The 12,818-nt window shown below is 38.6% G+C and overlaps 1 protein-coding gene across 1 annotated transcript; it reads right to left on the bottom strand.

Moving 5' to 3' along the window:
• LOC105160092 lies at positions 6,149–10,179 on the bottom strand. The gene is made up of 4 exons (XM_011077356.1): positions 9,975–10,179; positions 8,339–9,911; positions 8,047–8,188; positions 6,149–7,879 (listed from the first exon to the last, which is right to left on the bottom strand). The coding sequence occupies exons 1-4, from the start codon at positions 10,177–10,179 to the stop codon at positions 6,149–6,151; spliced, it is 3,651 nt and encodes a 1,216-aa protein (XP_011075658.1).

Below are 12,818 nucleotides of genomic sequence, written 5' to 3'. Positions count from 1 at the left end.
ATCTCGAGCTTTTTGCACCAGTCTAAGTCAAGAAAAACATTGATTTAAGAGATTGACTTACAATGCAACCAAAGATGAAATTACTAAAGATGCGGAACAACAAAAAGCAACATAGACCTAATATTAACAAATGATGGTAGCTAATTGTATCTGTTAATTTTCAATGGATAAGAAAATCCCTAGCAGAATGCTAAGTCCTCAAAGGTACCTAAAAGATTTTTACAGTACTTATGTTCCATATATTCTTCTCATGATCTAATCTTTTTTTCATTTAAAACACCTTGTTGCGAGGGCATAATTCAATACCACCCAATATCCATTATCGAGTATGGACTTGAATTTTACTCCTTCAACACTTCAAGAGCATAAAAAGATAAATGCAGGAGAGCACCAACACACCTAGGCCAGGTGCCCTCAAAAGAATAGCTCACACTACCAATGAACTAATGAATGGGTTCTGCATAAGACCCCATCAACTTACAACTGTACGGGACAAATGATAAACATGATATGATAGCACATAAATAGTCACCTGCACCACGGAACACCAGCACTAAGAAGCACATCCAGGGACATCATCTAGTGTTCTCACCAAGTGTAGCAAATGTAACTGAAAGATATCTGATGAACTTCATTAGAAGAGTTTAAAAGAAAGATGGAAGACAAAAAAGAAATCTGATTTTATTTTCAATTATTAGTTAACAATGATTCCCAACCTCAAATACTTGGATAAACAGCATTCATGGGCCAGTAAAGATTAGAAGTGAAAAATTTATAATACTTGTCTATATGCAGCATGGTAGACTTCTTTAACTCTTACATGCAAGTACATACATTTTCCTTTTAAGGGGCGATCATGTAAGATGCACTACTGCTATATACTGAACTTGCACCCTCACCCTGCTGGGATGACAATCTAAAGGGAATAATTCATAAGATTAAAGAAAACTATAATAATATAGAACTTAAATATTGTTACAAGGCCAGAATCTATCTCCTCCTCCCAACCAAAAATAGTAGTCATATAAGAAAGGCATGCCTAAAGTAGACAATTTTACACACAAAGATTTTCAGCACCAAGAAATGTTATAATTTTTTAATAAATCAATAAAGAAAAGAAAGGACTACCGCAATGTCTTTAAAGTTATTGCCTCCAACAGAACGAAATACTATGTGCACATAATCTCAAAACACAAACGCCGCAATACGTTATGCAAATGCTAACTTATCATAACGAGGGTAAGAGGCCAATCACATCACAACACTTCATTTTGCCAAGTATAGAGGAGGACAATCAAGCTTCCACAAAATCTATGGATTTCTAAATGTTATCATCCTCGATGCTAACACAATACCCTTTATCTCCTTACATCTACCTAGTCGGGACGGATTTCGCTTTTCTTTCTTTTCTTTGGTCACTAATGAATCTTTTTTTCTTTTTCTTCCCCTTTTGTTTTTGTCACGTCTTTTATTTGCTTTTTTTTTTCTTTATTTTTGCCCGTGACTTGTGTTCTTTAGGCCGTTTTCCGGTCTTTTGACGCGAAGGACAACACTTGTGGTGAAGGCACCGGGTTACTCAACCAAAAAACGTCGCATTCTGGTCTTTTGATGCGAATGACGACACTTGTGGTGAAGGCACCCGGTTAGTCGACCAAAACACGTTTTACCTGAAGTGCTTTGCATACTCATAGCTTTGGCCACCGTTTTATGTGAATAACAACATTTGTGATGAAGTTACCCAGTTACTAAGTGACCTAAACCAGCGGAGTAGATATAATTTCCTTTTTCTTACTTTTCTTTCTTTCTTTTTTTTTTTTTTTTTCTGGAAGGGGAAGGGCCTTTGAATTTTTCAAAATGTATGCATGTCCCATGTTAGGGATATAAGGATCAATTGGATAGAGTTTTAGCAAACAAATATGATCTCACAAGAATCCTAAGATTTAGTAGAAGCAAAGATATTCCAACTCTCTTTCAAAGCAATTCAAAATGCATGAAATTGTGCCTCAACAACTCCACAGTTAATCAAAGCAACAATCACATAACGCTAGTGCACATTCATATCTCAATCTTATGACTTCCTAAATCACATTTCTTTGTCAAATTACTAAAAAATAATATAAACGAAAGTAGTTTGATAGTAACTGGCAAAAGAAAACAAAACAAAAGTAGTTTGATAGGATAATAAAAGATAAATGAAAACATAAAAAGAAGTTACCCTCTGGTTCTTACGTGTTAATTAACACTACATATATGTCATGGAATTCTTTACTTTTGAATTGGTTTTATCTCGTTGGGAAGGTGAATTGGGCTGTTCAAATCAAAATTAGAAATATGAGAAGTTTCATGTAATTTCAATTGAACTAAGAGTCTAATCCTAAAATGATAAATAATTATTGACATCCCGACAACAAAATATGTCTCACAGAGCTTGATGTGCACCACAAAAAACAATACACATCGTTTACTGAATGAGATAACATAAAAGCACAACCAAATAAAACACCCACACCACAGCAGTAAAGTAATTGAAAACCACTAAAAAAGCATCCAAGACTATTTATCAAAATCACGACCCCATAATGTAGATGATAAATATCAAGAACTCAAGATAATAATTGCAAACATATAAAGGAAACATGCTTGATGGATGAAATGAAGAGTGGAAGCGAAGAAAATGATCAACTTTTTACCACCATTATCACTTTGCAAAAACTTTCTAGTTTTTGTGTCATTATTTCCAAAGACCGTCTTTGCCACCTCATACACCTTCCATTTGCGTCCAGCATGCATGAAGACAGAAGACAAACTGATAAGTTTGGAATTCCGCAACCAAACTGCATGTTCACAAGAGGAATTAGTGTATTGTGCATCATTCGCCATTGTTGAATAAAACAAATTACAAATAGAACTTACTTCTAAAGCCTTCATGACTCCTCAAGCTCTACCGCCTTCTTAGACCATTCCTCCAAACCTTCCTTAAATGAGTGTACAAGCTTGGTTACCTATGTGGTCCAGAAACATTTAAACATAAAGACGCTATCAAATGCATTAGATGTAGCAAATGTCTGCACATATATATGAACTATCGATGCATTGGTTAAAAAGATAAGTAGTTGTTACAACGAAGCCTTAACCAACCATCAATCATGAACTTATAAGGCCATCATATAACTAAGAACAACATGAATCATTACATACACACAAATACAGCCAAAAGTGACACTCTTATAAACAAGACCGTCGTGCTTTGTTATGTTGATCGCCAACATGGTAAATCCTAAAAGGTACCTAAAGTTGCAGTGCTTACAGGGTTAGCATTAGGTTATTTACACAAATTGGGTCCTTAAGTTTTAGCTGCTGCACTTTTGGTTCACAACAAAGCTTCTACATTTGGCTGTGAATTATTAATCGCTTGCATTTAACAGAGTAATGGGTTGATTGTGCTTACATAAACTTCACATCAGTATCTGTAGTCTTTAAGAATAGCAGTTGAAATTAGTGTCAGAATCTCACTTTTAGATGGAAAAAAGAAAAACAGAAATCAGAAAAACACTTTAGCCTTAAGACTAAGAGACAAAGCAATGAGCAACTATACAAATGCAGATAAATTTACCTCTGAAAATTTAGAATAACATGAACAAACAATTAGCTAAAGAAAAAGGACATAATTCAAACCACATCCACATAATCTACATCAAGAAAACAAGTGACTTTACCATGTCAAAATGTAATTCCACCGTACAAAACCATGCATATACTGGAAAACTAGATACCTACTTTCACTGTGTCATCTGCCAAATGAGCCTCTGCGACATCACACAACTTCCCAGTGATATATGAGGCAGAATACTTGCCATCTGCAGTCTCGTATTCACCCAAGACCCAACAAATTACCTGCAACATAAAACAAGTAAAGAAAGCAATGAATCAACACAGCAAGCAAGCGAGGGAACCTCTCTGGTGGGAATAGAGAGAGAGAGAGAGAGAGAGAGAGCAAATCAGAAAAAAAAGAATAAGTAAAAAACAATATAGTAACTGAAAATGGGGCGACATAAGAAAAGGGATGGGAACTGGCCTGACAGAACTTACATTGAAAAATAATAAAAGGTATCCTAGATGTGCTATAACATACTTGAAGAAAGGCAGATGAAAGTTTTGGCTCTCCCATGATTTGAAGATACGACTCCACCTGCACTCAACAGATTACAAAAGATTCTTATGAGAAGTGCTAAAAAGAGCACAACCATCCACTCAAAAGAACAACTAGCACTACCAATGAACAAATGAATTGGTTCGCAATAAGTTTCAGATCTATTAACAAGTTGCATATTTTCGAGAGCAAATACAATAAAAGGGTTTTGGGGGTAGCTGATCATAAATCAATCTTGAGTAGCATAATCATTCATGATACATGTACTCAGAGCTCCGCAACTTAGTACATTACCAAATGAAACAATATTTGAGCAGAAGCTCATCAGCTTCAATATTATCCAAACGGACTAAATACAGGATTATCACGAATAACGTCTACATAAGACCAAACTGTACAGAAAATCCTAAAAGTAGTATCTAAAATCCCATCCCACATGACGTACCAGAGAAGCTTACTCATCCGTCCAGATAGTTAGATGCCAAAATCCCAGAGATTGCAACTACATGCTCATGTACATAAGTCCAACATTTTACATAGCAACAGGCATATCATGATTTGAGAAAGGAATAGTAAAGGCATATGCAGACAGTATGTCTACTGTTGTAGGCAATTTTAGTATATAGCCATATTGCACTCGGAGAATCAAAATAATCAATCGTCCTCTAAAATGCTCCGATACGTTATGACTTAGATATCCACCAAATTACTTACATTTAGCTCTAACTAGCATGCATCATTCCACAGCACAACAGAGTAAGTAGCATTCCAATTTGTGATTAAAAAAATCATATATTACATAAATGAAGCTATTATTTGCATATATCTCAACTTTAATGTCATAATCATTATCTTACCAGAGGATTTCTGCACAGGGGCGTGATATCCTGTAACAAACGGAAAATTTCACAGTTAAACTTAAGAAAATTCAGAAATGGGGATGAGGAGAATGCAGAGAATGAGATGAGAAAAGAACCAGAATTTCATTAAAATTGATAAAACATGTCTTCCTTACAATTCGTTTCTCCCTTTTACAATCAAAGCTCACAATGTTCAGACAAACGTGTACGGAATAAAAGCTGAAATTCATTAAAAATCCTAGCAGACTGCAAGTCTGTGTTGTCCTCCCTCTACTGCAATTGGTTCTTCAATTTCGCATGTATGAGGCTTTCCCAAAATGAGGACGACAGCAGCTGCACAACGGCTCACTCCTTCTCCGCCGTCCACGTGTCAGTTGATTGTTCAAATCGGGAACAATCGACCTCTCCAAAATCCCCAATCTTTTCGTCCTCAGCATTACGCCCTAATTGCTGCAAAACGACGTCGCCCGGAATGCTCGATTTAAAATTTGCCCCAATTGCTTTGGCGCCCTTGATCTGACGGTTCCCGTCTCTTCCTTCCATCTGACGGTTCCCGTCTCTTCCTTCCATCTGACGGCTTTCATTTAAAGTTGCATTTCTTCCCTGAAACACGACATTCCTTCCTCCTTTTTTAGATCCTTGTCCCCAAGGATCAAAACTTAGAAACTTAGCAGCAATTGCATGATAATCCTCCCAAGTGGCCTGCTCGGGAGTGGAGTGCGACCATTGGATTAACACCTGAGAGACTCCAACATTGTTTCTGGGCACTAACCTTCTTCCTAAGATTGCAATGGAGTAGACTTTAAACACCTCATCCTCAAGTTCAGGCAAGTTAACTAATGGGAAATACTTAGAGCCAATCTTTTTTTTCATAACGAAACATGGAAAACAGGGTGGATTTTGGACCCTGCTGGTAATTCAAGCCTATAAGCCACCCTTCCAATCCTTTCAATGACTCTGTAAGGGCCAAAATACTTGGCAGATAGCTTCAGCTGTTTCCTTAAGGCTACAGAGGTCTGCTTGTATAGCTGGAGTTTAAGGAATACCTCATCACCTACCTGAAACTCCCTTTCTGTCGTCTTCTTGTCTGCGTACAACTTCATTCTTTGCTGAGCTTGTTCAGATTTTCCTTCAGCAACTACAACACCTTGGTTCTTTCTTGCACAAGTTCAGCAACATCAGAGTGATGACTTTGCAAATATGGTCCTATGGGAAGCTGTTGAGGTGGATATCCATAAAGAGCCTGAAAAGGAGTGGCCTTCAACCCCGTATGATAGTTGGTATTGAACCAAAGCTCAGCTAAAGTGAGCCACTGAGCCCATTTCTTGGGTTTCTGCAGACACATGCACCTTAGGTAGTTTTCAAGGCATTGATTTATCCTTTGTGTTTGTCCATCAGTTTGTGGGTGGTATGAGTAGGACATGTCCAGTGAGACACCTGATGAGGTGAATAACTCCTTCCAAAACCTGCTGGGCAAAACCTTCTCCCTATCTGAAATGATACTGATAGGCAATCCATGGAGCTTATAAATGTTATCAAAAAACACCTTAGCAATGGAGGTAGCTGTGTAAGGGTGTTTTAGTGCTAGGAAGTGAGAGTACTTGGGTAACCTGTCCACTACCACCAGGATAGAATCCTTACCATCCGAATTGGGCAAGCCTTCAATGAAATCCATAGAGACACATGACCATGCTTGTTCAGGAACAGGTAAGGGCTGCAGCAACCCTGGGTATGGGTTGTTCTCATGTTTAGCCCTCTGACAAATTTCGCACCTTCTCACCCATTCTTGTACATCCACCTTCATGGTAGGCCAATAGAATAAGGGTTTAAGTCTTTGATAAGTACCCTGCATGCCTGAATGACCACCCAATGCAGAATCATGCATTGTCTTGAGGACCTTTTCTCTGATCCCTCCATGGCTTCCTACACATATACTTCCTTCCTTCTTCAGCACTCCATTTTCATAAATATAGTCTGGAAATGAAGTGGTGTCAAGAATTTTGGACTGTATGATAGTCTGAAAAAGGGTATTCCCTTCATAACTCAATTGAACCTCTTGGATCCACAATGGGATCTGAGTAGATATAACATGTGTTTGAGGGTCCTCCTCCTGATAAATCCTCCTGGAGAGGGCATCTGCAGCCCTATTCTCCTTGCCCTTCTTGTAATGAACTTCATAACTGAGCCCCAACAGTTTGGTCACCCCCTTTTGCTGCAACACTGAATCTATCCTCAGGTCAAGAAGGTGTTTAAGACTCTTTTGATCAGTCCTTATGATGAAATGGTTACCCAAAAGGTAATGTCTCCACCTTGTAACTGCTAAGAGAAGGGCCAGAAACTCCTTCTCATAAGTGGACAACCCCATATTCTTGGGAGCTAATACTTTGCTGAGATAAGCTATGGGTCTCCCTCCTTGCATCAATACAGCCCCTATTCCCTTCCCACTGGCATTAGTCTCCACAATGAAAGGCTGAGAGAAATCAGGCATGGCTAGCACAGGAGCTGAAACCATCAGTTCCTTGAGATGGTTAAAAGCCTTCTCAGCCTCTACATTCCATTCAAAAGAATCCTTCTTCAGTAATGAAGTGAGGGGCTTACTAATGATCCCATAACCTTGTATGAATCTTCGGTAGTAACTAGTGAGACCCAAAAATCCTCTTAATGCCTTGACATTTGTTGGTACAGGCCAATTGAGCATGCATTCAATCTTCAATGGATCTGTAGCCACACCTTGGTGTGAAATTACATGCCCCAAGTATTCTATCTCCTTCGAGCAAAGGAACATTTTCTCTTCTTGGCAAATAACTGGTGTTTTCTGAGAAGGTCCATCACTTTTCTGAGGTGTATCAAATGCAAACCCCAGTCCTTGCTATAGATCAATATATCATCAAAGAAAACCAATACAAACTTCCTCAAATAAGGCTCAAAAATAGCATTCATCAGAGATTGGAAAGTGGATGGAGTATTACATAATTCAAAAGGCATAACAAGAAATTCATAGTGGCCATTGTGAGTTATGAAACTAGTTTTAGGTACATCTTCTTTCCTCATTTTGATCTGAAAGTAACCAGACCTCAGATCAATCTTTGAAAAATATGTAGCCCCATGTAACTCATCCAACAGCTCATCAATAATGGGAATGGGAAAATTGTGCTTCACTGTAAGTTTGTTGAGATACCTGTAATCAACACACATCCTCCAGCCCCCATCCTTCTTCTTAACCAGCAATACAGGAGAAGCAAAAGAACTCTGACTAGGTCTGATAATGCCACTGTTTAACATTTCCTTCACAATCTTCTCTATTTCAGTTTTCTGTCCTTATGCATACCTGTAGGGGTGTTGTCTTCTAGGTATGGCCTCAAGTAGTAGCTCAATACGGTGCTCAATTTCTCTTTCAGGGGGAAGAGAATGAGGTTCCTTGACTATGTCCTCAAACTCCTGCAAAACCTCTTGCACCCTGGTATTACCTGCAGCTTCAGTTGAAGTGCTGTGACTCAACAATAATTCCCCTTGTGCTTTAGGGCTTCTTCCTCTAACAAGCTTTGATAGGGAGTGTGTGGTTACTGCCTTGGATCCTGTTTTACCACTGAGAGCCTTTAGGATCACCTTGCTGGAATCTTGACTAAGGGTCACCCTACCCTGGTGGAAGTCAAGCTCAATCGGATTGTGTAATCCTAGCCAATCACAGCCTAGGACCAGATCATACCCTCCCAACTTGATCAGCTTAACTGGATGCGTAAACTTGTGTCCTTGAATCTCCCAGCTAAATTTGTGACAAGCTAGTTGACTGGTAAGTTTGCTCCCATCTGCTACTCTTACCATCATGGGGTGTGTCCTTACTAGTTTACACCCTAAAAGGTTGGCCACCTTTTCATCAAGAAAGCAATGTGTGCTACCACTGTCAATGAGGATGAGGATCTCTTTATCCTCCACAGTTCCTTCAAGTCTCAATGTTCTATAATTGAAATCCCCCTTCATAGCATGTAAGGACACAGATACATCCCCTTCATTTTCCAGTTCTATCTCAATGGCTTGCTTCCCTTGCTCCTCTTCACCATTATCCTTATCTCCTCCATCTTCCAGCAACATGTAAACTTGTCTGTATTTACACCTATGTCCAGGGGTATAGGGTTCATCACACCTATAACACAAGTTCTTCTCTCTTTTTGCCCTGACTTCAGCTTCAGTTAAGAACCTGGTAGGTTGTGCTGGTGATCTCTGTGGTGGATTCTTGTTGGGTGGTTTGAAAGGTGGCTTGGGTGGTAAATTTCTGGTAGGGTGGTGGGCTCTTTTGAGTATAGCATTGACTGTTTGTTCTTGGTTTCTGGCAAGGTTAATGGCTTGGTACAAGGAGGTAGGTTCACAGTTTGTTACATAAAACTTCACTTCATCCTTAAGACCACTGATGAACTTCATCATGAAGAAGTCCTCATCTAGATTCCTGTTGAAGATGAGCATCTGATCCTTCAGTTCTTCAAACCTCTCAAGATAATTATCCACTGTAGTCTCATGATGCAGCCTATTGAACTCAGTTGTCACCTTAGCATTGTTAAGGGCTTCAAACCTCCCCAATACATTGGCTACAAACTCTTCCCATGTCCTGAACTCCTTCTTCTCCACGTACCCTTGGTACCATAGTTCAGCCTTACCTTGCATATAAATGGAAGCCATAGACACCCTTTGGTCCTCAGGTATTGGTATTAGCTGAAAATACCTCGAGCATCTCCTCACCCATCCTCTTGCATTTTCCCCATCAAAGTGTGGAAACTCTAGCCTGTTCAAGATATTATATGTCCCAGAACTCTGATTCCCACTGGGTTCATGCCTTGAACTGCTTCCTCCTTCTTGTCTGAGGACATTGTGTGGTGTGGCCCTGAAATTTGATCCCTTGTCAACAGTTGCTGTTAATCATTCTCCTAGTATCGATTTATTTCTATTATACTGCTGCATTTGATCAGCCATACTTTGTAGTTTTTGCTGTAAGCTGGCCATGTTATGCTCCATATTGAGCATTGAAGCTTGAAGGCCCTCTTGTACTTCTAACATTTGGTCCATCCTTCCATGGAGTTCATCCACACTAGCTTCCCTCTTTGCTCTTTCATCTAAGAACATAATGTCTGCTTTCTTTTGAGCTTCTTGCAGTTCTTTTAAGCGTGTCCCATAAGCCATTTTCTTTTAATATTTCAACTTCTTAAGGTCCAAGGAAAGTCTGGCTCTAAGGCCAATTGTAACAAACGGAAAATTTCACAGTTAAACTTAAGAAACTTCAGAAATGGGGATGAGGAGAATGCAGAGAATGAGATGAGAAAAGAACCAGAATTTCATTAAAATTGATAAAACATGTCTTCCTTACAATTTGTTTCTCCCGTTTACAATCAAGGCTCACAATGTTCAGACAAAAGTGTAAGGAATAAAAGCTTAAATTCATTAAAAATCCTAGCAGACTGCAAGTCTGTGTTGTCCTCCCTCTACTGCAATTGGTTCTTCAATTTCGCATGTCTGAGGCTTTCCCAAAATGAGGACGACAGCAGCTGCACAACGGCTCACTCCTTCTCCATCGTCCACGTGTCAGTTGATTGTTCAAATCAGGAACAATCGACCTCTCCAAAATTCCCAATCTTTTCCTCCTCAGCATTACGCCCTAATTGCTACAAAACGACGTTGCCCGGAATGCTCGATTTAAAATTTGCCCCAATTGCTTTGGCGCCCTTGATCTGACGGTTCCCGTCTCTTCCTTCCATTTGACGGCTTTCATTTAAAGTCGCATTTCTTCCCTGAAACACGACATATCCATGGGAAAAAACCCATATGATGTCGCGGCGTGGTGAAAGTCAGACCTGAATCTGGATCATTGGATTGGGCCAAGAAGGATTGTTCAAACAGCAGTAACATTTTGCAATACCATAATTTGAGGCCTCCTTCTCGCACTGTCTCTCCCTCTTGCTTTTCTTGGTTTTCTTTCTTTTGGATGAGAAATGAACACAAGAAAAAAGAAATGAAGGTGAGAGGGTTTCACCATGTGGGTGTGGGTGGGGTTTGATGGTGGGGAGAAAACGGTAGTTTAAGGGTTTTTAACAATGGGGTTTTCCTTTCTTGGATTTGTACCCACATCCGTCGGTGCTTCTCCCGCGGGTGCTGCCGTGCAACGGGATACCATCACATTCGACACCTTGAGTTGGCTATACCACCAAGAACTTCACCTGCTTTCCTTGACTTTTTTCCTCGGAGAAGTGAACAGAGGAGAAGGGAAATGGTTTGATGGTGGGGTTGAGTGAGGGTATTTTGGCGGTGGGAGGATGGAACTGCACCGTCTCTTCTTCGCCGGCTTTGGCTTTATTGGAGGGAGAAAATCTGTACAAGTATTCGAGGGCTTACGAGGGGTATTGGTTGAGGTGTGAGAAAGAAAATTGCAAGAAGGGTTTTACTAGTATGGAGATGCTGTAAATGCCGCTGATTGTGCCGGCATATCAGTGCTGTGGAGGTTTGTGGCGTGGAGAGTGGAGGAGGGAAATGGATGCCGGCCATGTTTGGGTGCGTTTTGTGGAAACTTGGAGAGTGGGAAGCAAAGAAGAAGACAAGAAGACAAACCATAATAATAATAATTCATTCTAATCCTAAACTAACTATATATCTGATAATAATTCATTCTAATCCTAAACTAACTATATATCTGAACTAAGTTGATGCTTTGAGCATTACGCTCTCTATTAGTGCCACCATTTCAACTTCTACTTTTATGAGGAAAATTAATTATAAATCAATACAATAGTAAAAATTATATATATATACATATATTAAAGTTTGAGTATTTTGAAAAAACAGTTTAATATTTATTATATTATCATACAAAATTGCTTATAATTTTTTACTTTAAAATGATTTAATTTAAACAATTAAAAAATAAAAATTATAATTTTCAATAATAAGTTGATGACACATACACACTATTTCCAATACATACAATAGTACCCCAAAGTTTGTTTCTGTTACTCAAAGTTCAAAGAATTTGTTAATATTAATAAAAAAATTAGATGAAAATTCATGATTCCCCCCTTCACTTATTATTAACTTATTGCAGATCAAACAAATCTTTTTATAGTCAAACTACCCTACATCTTCACATGTTAATACATGTAAGGTAGTATATTTTCTAGTTTAGTCAGAAAGTATTATTTTACCTGAAATAAATTAATTTGGCGTAAATCTAAATTGTCATCCTTTTTTTAAAAAAATATCAGCAATTTTTATGAATTTTAAGTGACGAATGGGTAAATTTATTAGACGGAAGCAAATCTCATGAATACTAAATGTAAATTTCTAAACCACATGAGATCTACGTGTAATTACACCAAATCTCAGGGAAAAACAATGTAATTATTTGGGTCAAACTGCAGAAAATCCCCATGTGGTTTAAAAACTCAGCAAAAGCCCCCCTTCTGATTTGAAAATAGGCAAAACACCCCCTGTGTCTAATAAATTCAGCTCAATCGCCCCTGTTCGTTAAATATGACCAACGACGTTAACTTTTTTATAAAATAACCATTATACACTTAATATATTTTATTTGTTATTTTATTGACAGTTGGATTTAAATTGATCATACTAGAACAATCAAAACTGATAAGTTAATTTTAACTGTTAGATCTTACATTTATTAAAAAAATTAAAAGTTCATATTTTATTAATTAATAATATATATTATAAAAAGATATTAGAAAAAAAATTAAACCCCCATCCACCCACCCACCCCTCGCTGCCCCCTTTCTTCCCCCCTGCGCCTGCCCCGCGCCCCCACCCGTTGCCTCCCC

The sequence above is a fragment of the Sesamum indicum genome, linkage group LG4 (assembly GCF_000512975.1).
Source record: "Sesamum indicum cultivar Zhongzhi No. 13 linkage group LG4, S_indicum_v1.0, whole genome shotgun sequence".
Taxonomy (NCBI): Eukaryota; Viridiplantae; Streptophyta; class Magnoliopsida; order Lamiales; family Pedaliaceae; genus Sesamum; species Sesamum indicum.
The sequence above is the reverse complement of the archived record's forward strand: the minus strand, read 5'-3'. Positions and strand labels throughout refer to the sequence as shown.